At 39.0% G+C, this 20,229-nt stretch overlaps 2 protein-coding genes across 4 annotated transcripts; one reads left to right on the plus strand and one right to left on the minus strand.

The window, feature by feature from the left end:
• Window positions 1-358: 358 nt before the first annotated feature.
• Window positions 359-8,919, plus strand: kat7b (K(lysine) acetyltransferase 7b). 3 transcript variants are annotated; one of them, XM_031291194.2, is made up of 14 exons: window positions 359-586; window positions 1,598-1,748; window positions 1,845-2,093; window positions 2,299-2,381; window positions 3,236-3,319; window positions 4,292-4,390; window positions 4,523-4,633; window positions 5,198-5,389; window positions 5,783-5,872; window positions 6,005-6,145; window positions 6,286-6,379; window positions 6,917-7,063; window positions 7,271-7,377; window positions 7,827-8,919. In XM_031291194.2, the coding sequence occupies exons 1-14, from the start codon at window positions 569-571 to the stop codon at window positions 7,926-7,928; spliced, it is 1,668 nt and encodes a 555-aa protein (XP_031147054.1). In that variant the 5' UTR covers window positions 359-568; the 3' UTR covers window positions 7,929-8,919. The 3 variants fall into 3 exon arrangements, with proteins under 3 accessions (XP_031147054.1, XP_035853502.1, XP_035853503.1); XM_035997609.1 differs by having other exon boundaries at window positions 386-598; XM_035997610.1 differs by lacking the exon at window positions 359-586 and adding an exon at window positions 720-808.
• Window positions 8,046-16,923, minus strand: LOC118494257. Its single transcript, XM_035997611.1, has 7 exons — window positions 16,686-16,923; window positions 9,654-9,805; window positions 9,364-9,460; window positions 9,175-9,204; window positions 8,952-9,005; window positions 8,711-8,782; window positions 8,046-8,564 (listed from the first exon to the last, which is right to left on the minus strand). Exons 2-7 carry the CDS (start codon window positions 9,765-9,767, stop codon window positions 8,530-8,532), a joined length of 402 nt encoding a protein of 133 aa, XP_035853504.1. The 5' UTR covers window positions 9,768-9,805; window positions 16,686-16,923; the 3' UTR covers window positions 8,046-8,529.
• Between the last annotated feature and the right edge of the window lie 3,306 nt (window positions 16,924-20,229).

The following is a 20,229-nucleotide window of genomic DNA, read 5'->3' on the forward strand; positions in this document are numbered from 1 at the left end:
AAGGTGCTGCTAAATTTATCAGAATCAGAATCAGAAAAGGTTTTATTGCCACAAAAAGTACACTTATGTGGAATGTGAATTGGTGATAGGTGCATACATAAACAAACAAACATAGTACACGTTAATATATAATAAACAATAAATACAGAAACAAATATATACAAGTAACAAGTAACTGTTGCATAAGAAAAAAGGCAAAAAAAATAAAATAATCTAGAGCCTAGTGGCTGTGTAGTTACTATACACAGTAATGATAGTTACTAAAATAGTTACAGTGAAAATACCATGGATGTATTATAAGGAAACTACCCAATCCATAGTGCGACACAGAGGCGCCACCTGCTGGTGTGGCGGCTCACACTCATAGATTTGTCACCGGAAATGCAATTCTCTGTTCTGTCTGTGCGGGGAATGTGGCGCGAGAGACCCAGGCAACGTTGTGTACATATAAACTTTCAGCCTTAAAAATCAATAAATAGTTTTCTTTCGTCTTTTTTAATCTAACATTTGGGGAATTTTGCCATTTGTGACTTCAAACCCGCAAGAAATACCGCTCATCAAGGTGACAATGCCTCGTAGACGACAGGTAAGAACAAATGTAGCTAGGTCGCACAAGAGGGTAACGTTAGCTAAGTTAGCTCCATTCTCCGGATGGGGAGAATGCTCTACCATATTCCATTCAATAATTCGACAGTTGCCAAAACATTGAATTTGTTATGCACACGTTCAGTCCATCAAACAGCATTTAAGCATTGATTCTACTCTATTAGTTGTCATATTTTGCTTTTGTCAACATGTTTAGTTAACGTTAAAGTAAGACAATTAACATTAACGTAACGTTACACCTTGGTGGGCGGTAACGAGCAGCTGAACCAAATCTAAAACTTTACCTTGGGTATTATTGAAATAAAACGGTGCTTTGTGGGTAATATGTATGCCGAACTTACCATAAGACCACAATATTTCGTACTTTGTCAATAATATGTAAATATGCTTCGAAAGTAAAGCAACATTAAGTACTACATCTTAAGATGCGAGGTTTGTTAATGCAGTTTGGTGCCACAGTATGTGAGAGAACGGGCTTAGCTAACATGAAGCTAACAATAACATTAGGTTGCTGAAGTGCTAACCGGTCTAAATGCTTCGTCTTGTAGCCACTACTATGGCTAGCAACTGTTACATTATTTGACTAGTTTAAAAAGTACCAAATGCTACGTTAACTGTTGTAGAATATAGTAGTTATCCGCTAACGTTAGTCATAGCTGTTAAGCCTGCTAACGTACAAGCCCAGCTATCAGCTGTCTGTGGCCTTTTCTCTCAAATAATCGTTACAGAGTAGCAGGATAAAACAGCGGGCAAACCCGTCTTGTTAAACAAGCATCCCGTTGTCCCAGATTTTGTAATGCTGTTTTTAATCATTAAAAATGAACAGTTATTAGCAATCTATTCTCATTAATTGTGCTTTGTACGACAGACCTCTATTGACATGTCTAATTTACATCACTGACACTTGCCATGGCACATCAGCTTCTACATTTTATACCATGATTATGGAATTTGTATAGGATGCCTCTCATTTTAGTATTTTCCCTGTTAGAGACATATGGTAGGGAGTGGCTCAGATGGAACTGAAGACTCAGACTCCTCCGCTGAAAGAGAACAGACCAATAGTTCAGAAAGTGATGGGAACATGCCGAAGAGACAGCGCCTCACCAGAGCCTCTACTCGCCTTAGCCAAAGCTCTCAGGGTAGGTCAACATCCTATAAATACAATATAACGTTTTTACAGTGTGCTTCATCTCAGCTGTTTAGTCAACGTGGTGGTTTGACTCCTTTTGCCTTAGATACTCCGGATTTGAAGCGAGCTGCGGACCATGATGAATCTCCACCATTGACGCCCACAGGAAATGCTCCCTCTTCTGAATCTGAGCTGGACATTTCCAGCCCCAATGCCTCCCATGACGAGAGCCAGGCTAAAGATCAAGCCAGCAGAGACTCCGATAAGGACCTCTCCCATCGACCCAAGCGCCGCCGCTGTCACGAGACCTACAACTTCAACATGAAATGCCCTACGCCGGGATGCAATTCACTCGGTAAAAACCCTGTCCTTGTGAAAATTGTATACTAATGTTCATCAGTGGAATCCCTGATTTATTTCAATATACTGAATTTTGATATTATATATATATATATATATATATATATATATATATATTTATTTATTTATTTAGGGACATTTTGTACTATCATAATGTAATTGTATTAATATTAATGTCCTCCTTTTCTCAATCTGCCCAGGTCACCTTACAGGAAAACATGAACGTCATTTTGCTGTATCAGGTTGCCCTCTCTACCACAATCTCTCTGCTGATGAGTGCAAGGTGAGTGTCTGGCCTGTCTACTGTCAGTGGCTATGATGAAGATAGCCAACACTGTTTATCTCACTGTATTGATATTATATGATATTGTTTAGAGGTGCAAAGATTAATCGATTAATTGTCAACTATTAAATTAATCGCCAACTATTTTGATAATCGATTAATTGGTTTGGAAAAAAAAATGTACAAAAGTACGATTTCTCTGATTCCAGTTTCTTAAATGTGAGTATTTTCTAGTTTGGTCTCTCCTCTATAACAGTTAACTGAATATCTTTGAGTTGTGGACAGAACAAGACATTTGAGGACGTCATATTGGGCTTTAGGAAACACTGATTCACATTTTTCACCATGTTTTGACATTTTTATAGATCAAACAACTAATCGATTAATCGAGAAAATAATCAACGGATTAATCGACGATGAAAATAATCGTTAGTTGCAGCCCTAATAGTGTTAGTTGTGTTTTTGTTAGCTTTGTTGTGCTTGGCTACTCCACATGACTGTTCTTCACCTTCCATGATTTATTTTTCTCCTCATGATGTGTGATATATATATATATATATATATATATATATATATATATATATATATATATATTAGATGATGCCTTTTGGAGTGTCAACATTGAGTTACAAAAATCAGTTTAATTAACGGGTATTTAATATCAGGGTCAGCCACAACAGTCAAGAACTGAAGAAGAAAGAAAGAAGAAGAAAATATTTAACTGTTATAGTAGGTAGTCTTATGGTTACAGACAAAGAAACAGAAACAGAAGAGCAGTATCGTGCAATAAGTTAATAAGGCCTAGCAACACATGAGAAAACATTGAGACAGTTTGAGCTGCGTCTTCGTTACAGGTGAAAGCCATCAGCCGTGAGAAACAAGAGGAGGAGGTGAAGGGGCAGGAAGAAAACAACTCACGCCACGCAACTCGTCACCAGGTACTCTCTTTTTGCAATGGCTGGCATCACATTAATTATTTCTAACAGGTAGCATATTGATGTTATGTAGGCCCGCACAATTGATAGTCTGCAGGTGGTCCGCCGCATAGTCTAATTAACTGAAAATATGTGATCAAATTACAAATATAGTTGTTATAGCAGTGTTTCCCCTAGGATTTTTTTCCGGGGGGGGGGTGGTGACTCTTCCCCCAAAAAGTTGTTGAGCAACATATGCGGACCGTTAGTGGAGCGTATGTGCCGCAGAATGTATGTTTTAACTGGCTACACCAGCTGCGTACACACGGCGGAGGATTGTGTGAGTCACAGGCGAGACGGAGAGCTTTTGGTTTGAGATTGTTGTTGTTTGCTCAGTTTTTTGGAGCCGGCACAGCGCTGTGAAAACGTCAATTTACTGTCAGCTGTTATCAGAGGACGCAGGTGAGGGAAACGAGAAATTAAAACACAAACTCTCAAAATGAAACTGCCAATACGCTCATTCACAGTCATTAAGTCGTTTCCTGTATATCGGTAGTTTAATTTAAAAGAAATAATGATACTTTATGATCTATTTCTGTGTAAAAGGGCCGCACACACCTCGCGTAAAAAATATAAATAGAAGACTGTCCTATTTTTAAGCTTGTAGAGCACTGCTCTCGTGCCCGGTGTAGCCAGTTCCATTGGTTATAGTGAAAGCGTAGTGTTGGAACGCCCGCTCCGCATACGTTACGCGTGCAATGTAGCCAGCCTGTTAAGTTAAAATTAATTGAACTTTTAAGGCGAGGAACGAGAAGCGAATTGCCTGTATGTGTGAAAACAGCTTTATCTTATGCATCCTGTGGAATATGTAGCATAATTATATAATTTTGTCATTCTTTTAGGGTGGGCGGGGGTCGTTTTGAAAACAATGGTAGGGGAAACACTGGTAGGTTTGATATTACCATGAAGGTTAATGTGTTTCTATCTGATTTTCAGACACCAACATCGAAACAGAGCAGATACAAAGAGCAGGTGTCTGAGATGAGGAAGGGCCGAAGCTCTGGCCTTCAGAAGGAGCAGAAAGAAAAGCACATGGTACATCGCTGGCAGTTCACTTGCTGCTGTGAACTCAACCCCATGTGTCACTATTACAACTGCCACTCAGGTGGCATACTTGTATATTGGATGGTATATCGTCTCATCTGCATTTCTCTGTCTGGTCCACAGGAGCATCGGCAGACACACAGCAACACCAGAGAGCCTCTGCTGGAGAACATCACCAGTGAATATGACCTGGAGCTCTTCAGAAAAGCCCAGGCCCGTGCATCTGAAGATCTGGTAATGCCTGTTTCATATCTCCATCAGTGTCACTCTTGCGTTAGTCTATATTCACGACCTTCCACTGCCGGGATTGCTCCTTTTCATCCGAATGTCTGTTACCTTACGCTTTCTTTGTGTTGGAATTCTAAACCCTGGTCGATTTATGAGGACTATGGTCAACTGCTCCTCAGATCTCTGCAGGGTAAATCCAGACAGCTAGCTAGACTATCTGTCCAATCTGAGTTTTCTGTTGCACGACTAAAACAACTTTTGAACATACACGTTCCACCCAAACAAGTTCCTTCCCGAGGCTATTTTGCAGCGGCAGCGGGGCTCCGTGCAGCGCTTAGCACCGTCCAAGACGATTGTGATTGGTTTAAAGAAATGCCAATAAATCAGAGCACGTTTCTCTCCCATCCCGGAATGCTGTGTGGACTCGCCAGACCCTCCTCCGTAGCGCCGTGGAGGAAGGTCTGGCAATGCGCGACTACTCTTGCGTTAATATTTTAGTATACTATAACTACCTTATCACACAGGTTGATGCTAAGACCAGCGGTAACACTATGTACTTCCCTCCTGCAGGAGAAGCTGCGTATCCAGGGTCAGATCACTGAGGGCAGTAACATGATAAAGACCATCCTGTTTGGCCGCTACGAGCTGGACACCTGGTACCACTCGCCCTATCCTGAGGAGTACGCACGCCTGGGGCGCCTCTACGTCTGCGAATTCTGCCTCAAGTACATGAAGAGCCAGACCATTCTCAGGCGACACATGGTGAGAGTCAATGACTGAAGTCTTCCAAGTCTCTGATGCATCATTATTGTTACGCCAAATAACAATTTTTTTTTAATAATTTGTTTTTTTTTCTTCCTGCTTGAAAAAGTCTGATATCTGACCAACTCACTGATAGTTCATAAAAGCTAAGTTAAAAAAGTCTGGGATGTTAAAATAGACTGGGTCCTCCATAACAGAAAATATGAATTTAAGTTGATTAAAAAACAATTCTCTTCCCCGGACATTTGCATATGGAATTGTATTTATATTTCATATCATGCCTATCAACGCTGCATTATGGCCTTCAAATACATGTATTTAACGTATGTGTTTGTAGTCCCTGAGTTCTTAGGTAATTACATTGCTGTGTGTTTTTATTATGTGTCTTTTCAGGCCAAGTGTGTGTGGAAGCATCCTCCAGGAGACGAGGTGTACAGAAAGGGGGGTATATCTGTGTTTGAAGTAGATGGCAAAAAGAACAAGGTAGGGACACACTTCAAAATCTTTACTCCCTCTGGTTTTGTCAGTATTTTGAGATTGGTTACACAGACATCTGTAAAGCAAGCATCACAGACAGTGGCATGATCTTACTAATAAGTGGCATTTTCTCCCCAGATCTACTGCCAGAACCTGTGTTTACTCGCCAAGCTCTTCTTGGACCACAAAACGCTGTACTACGACGTGGAGCCGTTTCTCTTCTACGTCATGACTGAGGCCGACAACACCGGCTGCCATTTAGTGGGATACTTTTCCAAGGTAAAAGGAAAAACAAGTTTATATTTATGCTGTCTATATACAGCCTATAAGAATGACATTTTGTATAAATTAAATTCTTGTATACAGAAGTAACAGGAATGTTGTTTTTTTTTCTTTCTTTTTTTCTTTATCCCTTCCAGGAGAAAAATTCCTTCCTCAACTACAATGTATCCTGTATCCTGACAATGCCACAGTACATGAGGCAGGGCTTTGGCAAGATGCTCATTGACTTCAGTATGTATATATTCACCGATTTCTCTCTCATTTTGTCAATTGTCTACTTTGCCAAAATGATTAAAATGAGTCTTGACTGTCCTAATCAGTAGGAGTACACAAAATGTGTTATTTCCATGCTAGAAAAAAAGACCACGGTAAAGTATATGTGAACGCTAAAAAACTAAAACCTCAAAATAAAAGATTGAGACACATGAAGGAAAAAAAAAGTTGACTCTTGATTCAGTTCTTGCTTAGTTAATGTCTAATATAAGCTTCAATTGAGTACTTTTGAATTTATCCCGGAACTGTTGCAATACATTGCATTAGCTGAAGCACATTATGCAGTTTGTTTGTAGATTCATGAGCCACTACATTATTTACCTCCAGATTTATTCTTGATTAAATTACATTTTAATTTGATGTCATTTTGGTATTTTGGGAGGAAATCAATATTGTTTGAATAGACTGAAATATGGATTTTTAATGTAATGCGTTTTTTTTTTTGTTTTTTTTTATTAAACTGCTCTTTCTGACTGCCCTGTGTGCTTTGTTTAGGCTACCTGCTGTCCAAAGTGGAGGAGAAGGTGGGCTCCCCCGAGAGGCCTCTGTCTGACCTGGGCCTCATCAGTTACCGTAGCTACTGGAAGGAAGTGTTACTCAGATACATGTACAATTTCCAGGGCAAGGAGATCTCCATCAAAGGTGAGTGAGAACACAGAATGCAAGCAGGTTGCCCACTTGCCTTCCTCTCCCACTTGTTGAGATACAATACAAAATGTGTTCATAACATGCAACGTTTGGCTCGGTTGAGAAAGGTTTATTAACACATGAAAAGATTGCTTTAACAGGAGGTACACATACATGCATACACAAATCATATTTACTGATGTAATATTTGTTGATGCACAGAGATCAGTCAGGAAACGGCTGTCAATCCGGTGGACATAGTGAGCACCCTGCAGTCTCTTCAGATGCTGAAGTATTGGAAGGGAAAGCACTTGGTGTTAAAGCGACAGGTAAGATGTCGGCCCTTTGGCCTGTGTAGTGTCTGTGTTTTTTTGTTTTGTTTTTCTTTCTGTTGAAGTTTATTATCTCTCTAAATGATATTATTTTGACAAGGCGTAAGAGATCGTGTTGACAGAATTCCCACATCTCACTGAAAAGTTCAATCTGAAATACTTGAACGTTTTCCTCCAGTCAAACAAATCATTTAAGGATGGACATGGGATTCACTTTTTCTCACATTTTATAAAGTTTTGGTAAATACTGGACCTCAGATTTCGAGATGATGCTGTAATGATTATCGATTTTATTAATTTTTTTCCTCCTTCATATACCCCAGTCCTAGTGTGTGTGTGTGTGTGTGTGTTTTTTACCTGTTGAAAAATGACAGTAACGCAGCTTCACTTAAATGTAATGACTGTATTTGACAGCCCGCTTTGTGACTTTGTTCTCCCTCTCCTAGGACCTGATTGATGAGTGGAGAGCGAAGGAGATCAAGCGAGGCAATAGCAACAAAACCATCGACCCGAGCTCACTAAAATGGACTCCTCCTAAAGGGACATAAGCACTAAGATCCTCAGGCTACTGAGTCAACTCGACTCCAGCCTCACCAGCCACAAGTAGCCTAGACCTTCCAACTGTCAATAAAGACCAGTGTTGATTCTTCATGAGTTTACCCCCATTTTTATTTCTGTCACTAAACTTTTGTTTTTTACTTTTATATTTTACTTTCATTTAGATTTTAAGCACCATGCGTTCCAAGTCCAATGATTCTTGACTTAAACATTGTCAAACAATTAATAGTAGAGAATCTCTTTGTCCTATTTGTTAAGAAAGTTGCCTACATGTACTAAGCTTTGAATGTTAAATGATTAACGGTCCAGTGTGGTGGAAAACATGAATGTTTTGCTTTCCTCATGCAAAAAAAAAAAAAAAACAAAAAAAGAATACATGCCTACATCTAGCTGCATTATTTTTTTATTCCATTCAAGAAATGTGCGTTTTGAAGATGGTAGTTTTTGTTTGGGCTTAATACAATAATTGTTAGCATGAATTGAAACCGTAAGCAGAGTGTATTTTCAGGAGTATGATGTATGTTAACGTCTTCTTTGGTTGGTGTAAAATTGTATAGATCATAAAAATGTGTACTTTTTTTTCTAGCTCCATCAATAGAGGATTTGGAACCATTCCTCTGATGAACCTGCCAAATAATGGAATAATGGAGAAAAAAAAGATATTTTGATTTGCTGAGAATATTTAAAAAAAAGGAATGCAGACAACAATGCCACTGTAAGAATGCACATAGAAATAAAACAACCTCAGGTTTTTTTACTGGTACAATCATACCTTGCTTGTGTGGTTTCTCCGAAACATCGATTGCAGTGGTTGTTGCAGATGGAAATATTCTGGTTAACGATTCTGTAATAAACAGAAAGCATTTTAACTCGACATTTTAATGGGACTGTCTTTGCCTTGTACTTTTAATCATGGCTGTTAAATGTGTATTAGCATTTACATATTTTTAATATCAATAAAGCTGCTTTGATATTTTGAAATTAGTTAGATGTGTGTTGGTATTTGTGCTTACTGCCACTGGAAATGCTTCTACCCATCAGACCCACAAACATCTCTCCTTTGTTTCCTACAAATGTGAGATTTGATTATTTAAATTGCAACGTTTTATTTTTTTATATATAAATGTATCAACAGTGATTGTGCCAGTCATGATTTTTCAAAGACATATTTGCAGTTAAAGAGAGGATTGCTAGTTTTTAAGCAACATTACATATTGCAGTGTGAAAGCTACTTACGTCTATTTACTTTAAAAGGGTTCCTTACACCTGTGAGGGACAAAAAGAAACAAAAGTTACCAATGTATTTAAAGTCATATACCAGTATTGTCATATTCATTACTACAGACATATAAAGTGTAATGAGCCCTAGAAAAGAATCCATTTTAAAAATGTGTTTTTTAATACAGAGATGAGGTGAGACGCCACCTGAGCGTTTGCCCATGAGTCCATAGAAGCGGAGGGCTTTAGATCTTTTCATCAGACTTGCCATCGGGGGGGTCAGACCTGCCTCCAGTGATTCATCCTGCCACAAAAATCCATAACAATTTGCTATCTTATTATAGTAAAATTAAGAAATGAATAAGAAAATGAGGATTTGGATATATATTTTTGGTTTATAAATATTCCCTACATTGTCATCAAATCACAGAGCATGTGAAATACATCCTTGTATTCTCTCTAATTTCTGATAAGAACATTAAATCAAGGATGCTCACCTGCCAGTCTTTAGATAACCCTCTCTCCTCTTCCACACTAGAAGACAGTGCCTGATAGGTTTGCACCAAAGCACAAACAGTCACAACAACGAGCTGGATCTTCCAGGTATCCATTTCTTGGTCTGGGCAGGAAATACTTTGCTTCAGTATCTCTTTAATCAAAGATGGGGTTTCTTTAGCAGCAAAAGCTCAAAAGAAACTGAAAAACTATATTGCACAGATGTGATTCAGTGTTATTCTGTCTGCCCCAACTGTATCCAGGCTCCATTTATACCTCTACACCCCATGCTGCTAGAACCCTCCCCTCCAAACATAATTATGCATTGCATTTGGAAACTTCCAGCTTTGCTATATGTAATATAGAACAATAACGAGGTCTCTTTTCACCTCAAGTATTCAATATTTTGCAGCCGTTTCACATTAAATATCTGATTAATCAAAGATGATTTTTTTTAAAATTTATTTTAATTTTTTATTTAACCTTTATTTAACCAGGTAGGCCATTGAGAACAGATTCTCATTTGCAACAGCGACCTGGCCAAGAATAAAGCATAAGCGTGTAAGACAACATACAGTTTTACATAGAATACAGGACAGAAATACAGAATACAATAGGCTACATAAAATACAGATTAAGTAGGCATTACAAAGCCAGCCAAAGTGAGGTATAAGTAAGTCGATGGATATTCGAAAGTGATATGGTAATAACACAATATAAATTAATAGACAGTCTATATAAATGCTGAAATGTAGTAAAGAGTCAATATACATAATATACAGTTACATAATATACAGTTAGTGCAAATTGTGGTCTAGTTAGTGATGTAGATCAGTAGATGTGCAAAAATTGTATGACAACAATGGTGGGAAGAATAACAGTTGAGCATGCCAGGGCAGATGGAATAGTTTGAATTGAACATATATTTCTTCAGTTGTTCTACAGTTGGAACTAAGATGTCATCTAAAGTTTTACAAACAGTGTTACATTCTAAGAAAAACCCCACATGTTCAATACAATTAAAGCTTTAATATTTACATTTGATATTTACATGAGCCTTTCATTTCCATTTTTATTAGACATCTGGATTACTATTGGTCTAAAAATATCCTTGTGGTGTGCACATGCTTCTTTGATATCACCGAGGAGGAGGAGGAGGAGGAGGAGGAGGAGGAGGAGGAGGAGGAGGAGGAGGAGGGCAGGACAGGCAGGCGCGTCAGGTCTTTGCCCGATGCTTTGCAAATACAACCATCTGCTTTGAAGGGAGTGCTTTATTGGTTAGCCAATTGACTTGGCAGCTTGTTTCTGGATTTATTAAGCAGGAGGACAACACACATGTGACCTCTGACCTCAGATGAGTTTCAATTTATAAGGACTAAAAAGCTGAAGGTTGTAAGTAACACTGATGGTCAAAAAGCAAGCAGATGAAAAAAAATAAAATTGCTCATTATTTAGAAATGCCAGCAAATTGACAGTTGAAATTTCAAGTACAATGGAATATGTGTGAAATATGTTGCACATCATAACCTGAAATATATGGACATGTGTCAATATGTGTCACTTTTTCATCATGCGTTTTGTTAGCAGTGTCATTTATTTTCTATCTCCTGCTTACACTGTTATTAAACCTTTTCATGATCTTTACTAACTTAGCCATTTAAATGCCCTATTGTAATGAAAGGTGAGCTCTTTTTTCAACACTCTGGCCATAGAAATTTCTGGAGAGGCAATTACTTGACAATCTGTGTGCTGTAAGGACACCCACTTGAAACGAAGCTGACACACACATCAAATGCTTTGATCCATGCGCAGGTGCTTCTTAAAGCAAGAAAAGCCCGGGACAATTAGTCCTGAAAGGCAATTACACCTGAACAGCCCCTTGTTTGCACATAGTCTACTCTAACCCACAGCTAATGTGGATGCTGAATCAAAAGAAAGCAGAGGCACAACATTTGCATATGAAATGGTTGAGTCACAAAGAGCCCCCGTAATGACAGACCACTGTATTTCCATGAGACACAACAGGGTAGCAGTTCTGTACGTCATTTCAGGGTTTGCACTGCTCACTGCTGCTAACTCAGTGTTTTGTGTTGAGTCTGGTGTTAACCTCTGATACATTTCACCAACATCATTCAAATGCGTGACTTTTCTATGGGTTTTTAGTTTGTTTCTAAATCTCATAGAGCATTTCAAGTGACGCACAACAAGTATAATCATGGGCATGGGCCCTCTTTAGAGAGCTTTGATTCAGATGAGATAAAAAAAAATATGTCACCTTGATTGCTGTGGATCACCTTCTTACAGTTGCATCATGGCCAACCTGGTTTCTGTGACTAATCTGACAAAGTATAATCCCTTTTCATACATCTTTGGAGCATGCATGTTTGAAGAGATCAACTGTGCTTCATTTTCACTGGGAGAGACTTTCACAGAGACGACATCATGCGTCACTATGTATTGTTATTGTTTTTTATTGAGGAAATCTCATATCCCCGGCTGCCATACAATTCTTAATTAAAACAATAACAGGCAATCCTCCGTCTGAGTATGGTTTTGAAATGTTGACTTAGACAACGTTAACATCATCAAATCCGGTTTTAAAGGTGCACTGCACAGATTTTAGACACAAAGTTCAGTTTACTCATTATGAAGAGGACTGCTAAAAATGTTTTTAATTACTTCATGGGGATTTTTATGCCTTTATTGGATACCTGATAGTAGAGAGATAACAGGAAATGAGGGGAGATTTGGGGACTGACACGCAGCAAAGGTCCCCAGGCGTACACAAACCAGGGATGTTGTGATTTATAGTTGACGACTTACTGTAACCCCTGGGCCACCGGGGCTCCCCAAAAATGGACTGCATTACAAACTTAGGGTGTGGAGTTGAAAATGATTGGGCATTTAGGAGGTAGAGACGTATTAAAGAAATGTTCTCTTGAGTTGAAGTGTATAGGAAGCATGCTGGAACACCACCCATACAAGTCAGGATATCTTGGCCTCTGCTGCTTAGATTTTGATCATCTTTTGGGGGGTTTTCCCTTTATTAGACAGTGACAGTGGATAGACAGGAAAGAGGGAGAGAGATGGGCAATGACACACAGCAAAGGGTAGCAGGTCAGATTTGAACCCGCGCCGCTGCAAAGGACTCAGCCTACATGGGGCGAACGCTCTAACTGGGTGAGCTAGAGGATGTCCCAGATTTTGATAACCTAGGCAAATGGTCAAATGGTGAATTCCGGATTTCCAGGGAAATCATCTGATTTACCTTATCTATCAATCAATAGTGTCCAAACATCTTTCATGGATTTACATACTTTTAATTCTCATTGGCTTGACGCTCTAATACAGCTGTGACTATTGTCTCTGTTATTGCCACTAAAACGCAGGGGTCGAAGTAAGAAATTACAGTTACTCGCATTACTGTAACAATGTTTATGTTTTTTTTTTTTTTTTTTACTATTTTGAGTGTTTTTTAATAATTGGTAATTATATATATATATATATATATATATATATATATATATATATATATATATATGTATATATATATATATGTATATATATATATATATATCGTATCCGTTACAGAGTAAAAACAAAAGTCACATGAAAAATGATCAACTGTGTAAGAATGGAACAAAAAAAAGAAGATTAAATCAGCAGCTGCTCTGCAGATTCATAGAGCAGAAGCTGCGGGTGTGTCTGCAGCCGCAAGAGGGCAGCGCTGCAGAAACTCGGCTGACGCTCCGGAAGAGATAACAAAGTTCAGAGTGTATGTCGTCAGTGACAGCAAAGCCCGTCTGTCGGTACTGTCGGTACACGATCCGTTCTGCACATGCGCAAAATGTTAGCGCATGCGCGGTTGTACGAGAATTTACGACACTGCACGATCTGTTCCACGCTTCCGGTCGACAGCCAAGCTAACGTTAGTTTAGCTAACAGCTAATTCGGCTAACTGCTAGCTGAGACAGCATGTAATAACTTTAAAAGACCCTCAAAATAAAACTTGAAAATAAACGTTGACATATAACAAACACCTAACATATATAACAGCTGTTACGTCAGTTCTACTTTACTTGTGCTCATTTAAAATACAATCACTCAATACTTGTCTTTATTGTTATTACTGTGAAGTCTTAATTTAGCTGTAGCCTGCTTTTCCCATTACGTTTGAGTTAACGTTATTTTAGACTGAATCTAGCTGTCAGCTAGCGGTTAGCCGAATTAGCTGTTAGCTAAACTAACGTTAGCTTCCCGGTGGAGGCTAGCCATAGGCTAGCGTGGAACAGATCGTGCAGGTCGTATGGATACGTAAAACAGTATTATCTTGCGCATGTGCAGAACGGATCGTGCAGGCAGAACGGATCGTGTACCGACCACAGTCTATGGTACCGACAGGTACACGATCCGTTCTGCCTGCACGATCCGTTCTGCACATGCGCAAAATGTTAGCGCATGCGCGGTTGTACAAGAATTTACGACACTGCACGATCTGTTCCACGCTTCCGGTCGACAGCCAAGCTAACATTAGTTTAGCTAACAGCTAATTCGGCTAACTGCTAGCTGAGACAGCATGTAATAACTTTAAAAGACCCTCAAAATAAAACTTGAAAATAAACGTTGACATATATAACAAACACCTAACATATATAACAGCTGTTACGTCAGTTCTACTTTACTTGTGCTCATTTAAAATACAATCACTCAATACTTGTCTTTATTGTTATTACTGTGAAGTCTTAATTTAGCTGTAGCCTGCTTTTCCCATTACGTTTGAGTTAACGTTATTTTAGACTGAATCTAGCTGTCAGCTAGCGGTTAGCCGAATTAGCTGTTAGCTAAACTAACGTTAGCTTCCCGGTGGAGGCTAGCCATAGGTTAGCGTGGAACAGATCGTGCAGGTCGTATGGATACGTAAAACAGTATTATCTTGCGCATGTGCAGAACGGATCGTGCAGGCAGAACGGATCGTGTACCGACCACAGTCTATGGTACCGACAGGTACACGATCCGTTCTGCCTGCACGATCCGTTCTGCACATGCGCAAAATGTTAGCGCATGCGCGGTTGTACGAGAATTTACGACACTGCACGATCTGTTCCACGCTTCCGGTCGACAGCCAAGCTAACATTAGTTTAGCTAACAGCTAATTCGGCTAACTGCTAGCTGAGACAGCATGTAATAACTTTAAAAGACCCTCAAAATAAAACTTGAAAATAAACGTTGACATATATAACAAACACCTAACATATATAACAGCTGTTACGTCAGTTCTACTTTACTTGTGCTCATTTAAAATACAATCACTCAATACTTGTCTTTATTGTTATTACTGTGAAGTCTTAATTTAGCTGTAGCCTGCTTTTCCCATTACGTTTGAGTTAACGTTATTTTAGACTGAATCTAGCTGTCAGCTAGCGGTTAGCCGAATTAGCTGTTAGCTAAACTAACGTTAGCTTCCCGGTGGAGGCTAGCCATAGGTTAGCGTGGAACAGATCGTGCAGGTCGTATGGATACGTAAAACAGTATTATCTTGCGCATGTGCAGAACGGATCGTGCAGGCAGAACGGATCGTGTACCGACCACAGTCTATGGTACCGACAGGTACACGATCCGTTCTGCCTGCACGATCCGTTCTGCACATGCGCAAAATGTTAGCGCATGCGCGGTTGTACGAGAATTTACGACACTGCACGATCTGTTCCACGCTTCCGGTCGACAGCCAAGCTAACATTAGTTTAGCTAACAGCTAATTCGGCTAACTGCTAGCTGAGACAGCATGTAATAACTTTAAAAGACCCTCAAAATAAAACTTGAAATAAACGTTGACATATATAACAAACACCTAACATATATAACAGCTGTTACGTCAGTTCTACTTTACTTGTGCTCATTTAAAATACAATCACTCAATACTTGTCTTTATTGTTATTACTGTGAAGTCTTAATTTAGCTGTAGCCTGCTTTTCCCATTACGTTTGAGTTAACGTTATTTTAGACTGAATCTAGCTGTCAGCTAGCGGTTAGCCGAATTAGCTGTTAGCTAAACTAACGTTAGCTTCCCGGTGGAGGCTAGCCATAGGTTAGCGTGGAACAGATCGTGCAGGTCGTATGGATACGTAAAACAGTATTATCTTGCGCATGTGCAGAACGGATCGTGCAGGCAGAACGGATCGTGTACCGACCACAGTCTATGGTACCGACAGGTACACGATCCGTTCTGCCTGCACGATCCGTTCTGCACATGCGCAAAATGTTAGCGCATGCGCGGTTGTACGAGAATTTACGACACTGCACGATCTGTTCCACGCTTCCGGTCGACAGCCAAGCTAACGTTAGTTTAGCTAACAGCTAATTCGGCTAACTGCTAGCTGAGACAGCATGTAATAACTTTAAAAGACCCTCAAAATAAAACTTGAAAATAAACGTTGACATATCAAAACCTACTATAACAGCTGTTACGTCAGTTCTACTTTACTTGTGCTCATTTAAAATACAATCACTCAATACTTGTCTTTATTGTTATTACTGTGAAGTCTTAATTTAGCTGTAGCCTGCTTTTCCCATTACGTTTGAGTTAACGTTATTTTAGACTGAATCTAGCTGTCAGCTAGCGTGTACCGACAGTGACAGTTAAAGACGTTCATGGCGTTCTCTTAATACATAGTTCACTGGCGGCCTCTACTGGAGAGCGGTACGGAGCAGCGGTCTCACCCAGGCCGGGGTTAGAACCCAGTGTCAGTGAACAACAATCAATCAAAATCAATCAAATTCAGGAGTACGTCCATGGTGTATGGTTAGCATTACTGTACCTCGGTATAGTTTAAAAAAGTGCATACACTAATCACTGATTTAATGCAACACCCAGCTAGCACGCTAAGTGACCCAAATCAAACACACCCATGTTACATCGCCAACAGGTGCATTCTGGGCCTGTCTAAATGCTAAATGCTGAAATGTTCATGGTGGACCCAATACATCCATGGATGGACCCTCCAGTGTTGACTTCTTCTTCACTGAGGAACTTTTACCTTCGGTGAGGTCTGAGGCTTCCTGCTGTGTGTGTCTGCAGAGAGCCTCATTCAGCCAAATGTTTGAAAAAGAAGCAAGTGGGACAGGCTGAATGGACTGGTTATACTGGGACGGATGTTATATTATGTCTTGAGAATAAACGAGCAGAAAGGAGGCCACTTCACCTTGACGACGTTCAGACAGGTGAGTACAACAAACTCACTAAGCTCAACAACCACCACCTAGTGTGTGTGTGTGTGTGTGTGTGTGTGTGTGTGTGTGTGTGTGTGTGTGTGGTATAAAAGTTAAGCACTCCCTCCTTTGCTGTGTTTATGGGCTGTATAAGTGCTGTGGAGTTTATATTGTTCATACATGTCCATGTTGTTTGTCTTGGCGATGTTTTGTTCTGCTGTTGATTCTATAAGTATTAGGCTAATTTATGTGGCTTAGTATTGTTTGGACCCGCCGTGGTGTCCATAGCTCTTTTTTTATATGATTATCTTTTCTGGTTAATTATACAGAGTAAGGCATTTTTATATTTGGTAATCAGTTGTATGCACAGGCTGCAAAGTGGCGTCTATATAAATTGAATTGTTGCTGATGTTGTTCCACTTGTGTATAGTTGACATTTAATGCATTTTATTTTGTAGCCTAAATATGTTTTTTTTTCATTTAACAGTAGTGTCATATATCATCATAACACCCCCTTCCCTCTGTTTACTCAGAGCACATTTTAACTGACCTACTTCTTTATTTATTAAGTAGTCTACATTTTACACAAGTAATTTTATTTTTACTTGAGTAAAATTCCTTTGAAGTAGCAGTACTTTTACTTGAGTACAATATCCATCTACTCTTTCCACCTCTGCTGAAATGCAAATACAATGATCATCACCAGGCATGGTAATTGTACATGACAGATACAATAGGCCTACACAGTATCTGTGCATCATTTCTTTTCTGTCTGAATTAATAAAAAACATCAATTTTTTCTTCATGTCAGTCCTGCGAATAACTGCTTCTATATGGCGGTTAGTAAATGCCACCATATTGTCAATTCACAAGACTCACTGCTTTTCTTATATAACTGGTACATTAATCAGTCTTTGAATGAGCTAAATAATTATTAATGTACTGCAGGGGTCTTTAACGGTTTTTAAGCCAAGGACCCCTTAGCTACAAGAGAGACGGAGCAGGGACCCCCTACTACATATATTGTATAAAATTTAGTTGCGTTGAACTGGGCTGGATGAAAGAAAATGAAGAGATAATTCTTTATTATTTATACATCATGTTTTAATGTTAAACATACATGTGGAAGGCACAGTGAATCATTAAGCTTAAATGTATCTGGATGGCTACCAGTGGGTACCTTACCTATATTAACACAATCTTCAGTATTGTGTAAATTACATTAAAAAAGAAAAAACTTTAAAAACAAAATGTATCCAACAATAATTTGGCAGCCCCTCTGCAGTAACTCTGAGGACCCCCTAGGGGTCACGGACCCCCTGTTGAAGATCTCTGATGTACTCTATTCCTCACCTAAGAGAAGATACAGGTACAGATACATGACACAAGATGGCAGTCGAGGATGACTTTTTGTTAAATTGTTATTGTTGTTGAGGGTCATAATCTCCTGTTGACAGATACTGTGTTGTCATGTAATGAATAATGTAATAATGTAATGATAAAGTGGGCTCTACTGGAGCTGGTCAGTCAAGTAAAGAAAAGTGACAATGGGTAGCCACTGTGCTATGTAAATATACTTTAAATACATTTTACTATTTATTCTCTTTACTTATATTTATTTTTTGTTTGTTTATCTGTGCCTTGTACTTCCCCCCCTATCATTTGCTGCTGCAACAGTGTCAATTTGTTGGATTTTGAATCTTGAATTAAGTAGTTTAACTTAAACATGTTTTAAGGTGCATAAAAATACTCGACTGATGTGATACCTTTTTATAGATAAAACTATAAATGACCTTAAGATGCTTCGGTCAATCAGAAAATGTACTTTTGTAAAAGTCCTGAACTACCTTTCACCCGTGCATTTATTCTTCTTCGAGTTTTTTTTTGGTATCAGTTACGATTGTAGGTTTACTCTAGTCTTGTCAAAGGTTTTTGACAAGATACATCTCATCCTGCAGGTGGCAGTGTTGTCTAACAGATAAAATCAAAGCACCAAAACCTGCAGTGCTACCAAAATGTTGCCCTCCGCCTCACTGGATATATGTTACGGGGACTTTGAAGTCCTCATGATGAATTTGTTGTCTTTATACTTGGCTGACATAAAAAAAAGAAAAGAAAGAAAGAATGTGCAAGTACTGCCTTGGTCAGGGGCAATGTGACACATATTATGATTTCTCTTTGATCTTTATGGTTCATTTGTTCATTGGTTTGTCAGTTTTAAATTTGAAACATTCAAGTGTCAGCATTCAGTGTTTTAACCACCACAAAGAAATCTGGATATTTGTTGTTGCACACAGTGAACTGGTGACATCCTTACTGTGTTAAATGAATACAAGATAATAAAAAAACCCTTGTTTGCTGTAAAAAAGCTAGTTTTGCATAAATCAAGAATAAGTTGGGACTTTGTATGATGACATCTGCTCAGACCACGATGTAAATAACCATAAAACACTTTCAGTGTTAGAAAAAAACATTCAAAATTGGCATCCCAGCACTATCACGAAGAAGTGATTCTACTCTGCTAATTATTCTAGATCCACAGCACAATTTCTGAACAAACAAAGGTAACTATAAACAAAACAAAAAATACATTTTTTTTGCGATGTATCACAACCATGTATCTTAATTGTCATGTTTTCATGTTGAAGGATAAAACACCGGAATAGATCAGACATTGTATGACAAAGACTCCTTCCTTTCAATGGTAGGCGGTACAACCGAGTATACATGCAACTGTAAATTATAATAGGAGTTTTCACTGTTGCCTGAATGCATCCTAACTCTCTTGTTCCCTGAGTTGTTTTTCCCGTTTGGTGCCCTGTGGCACTTTAGTGTGGTTTTTCCAGAGAAGCATACATTTTGGCTCTTCAAGGCTCTTTAAAAATGAAATATTACTGTCTGCCTTTGCATGCTCAGACTGGGGGCTTCAGGCTGGTACTGTGGGGATTCTGTCTCTGTGTCTAACAGTGTGAGACAGGCTGGTGTCACGGGATTGGCGCACCAGTCATGAGCCAAAAGCAGTATGGAAGTGTATTTTGCGTGTTTATGTGTTTGCATCTCGGCACCGAACACCACACTAACGCTATATCAGAAATGCTCGATGGCACACAGGCTCCAGTGCAAACATGTTGTAAAGAGGGGATGCATCATTATTAGATGATGATGATAATAATAATAATAATAATAATGGCACCCCCCCTCACCTGTTACTGTTCTGGCAAGATTTTTTCCATGGTGTCATCATGACCTTTTTCTTGTTTTGATATTTGCACGTTGGTACCACGTTGCATTACAGGTTATGTTAGCTTCTCATGCGATTTTCCTTGAGAGGCCTGTGTTAAAGCAGCTGATTCTTGGCTTTTTCCAAATCTC

The sequence above is a fragment of the Sander lucioperca genome, chromosome 22 (genome assembly GCF_008315115.2).
Source record: "Sander lucioperca isolate FBNREF2018 chromosome 22, SLUC_FBN_1.2, whole genome shotgun sequence".
In the NCBI taxonomy this organism is placed as follows: Eukaryota; Metazoa; Chordata; class Actinopteri; order Perciformes; family Percidae; genus Sander; species Sander lucioperca.

What these genes read in the sequence shown, in the direction of transcription:
- kat7b (XM_035997609.1), top strand. Translation starts at nt 569, where the DNA reads ATGCCTCGTAGACGACAGGTAAGAACAAAT. An exon ending in TCTCTGCTGATGAGTGCAAG is followed by an intron (nt 2,382 to 3,235) that starts GTGAGTGTCTGG and finishes TCTTCGTTACAG; the next exon opens with GTGAAAGCCATCAGCCGTGA. An exon ending in CAAGGAGATCTCCATCAAAG is followed by an intron (nt 7,064 to 7,270) that starts GTGAGTGAGAAC and finishes GTTGATGCACAG; the next exon opens with AGATCAGTCAGGAAACGGCT.
- LOC118494257 (XM_035997611.1), bottom strand. Translation starts at nt 9,767, where the DNA reads ATGGATACCTGGAAGATCCAGCTCGTTGTTGTGACTGTTTGTGCTTTG. An exon ending in ACTCATGGGCAAACGCTCAG is followed by an intron (nt 9,205 to 9,363) that starts GTGGCGTCTCAC and finishes TGTCCCTCACAG; the next exon opens with GTGTAAGGAACCCTTTTAAA. An exon ending in CCCTTTTAAAGTAAATAGAC is followed by an intron (nt 9,006 to 9,174) that starts GTAAGTAGCTTT and finishes TCACATTTGTAG; the next exon opens with GAAACAAAGGAGAGATGTTT.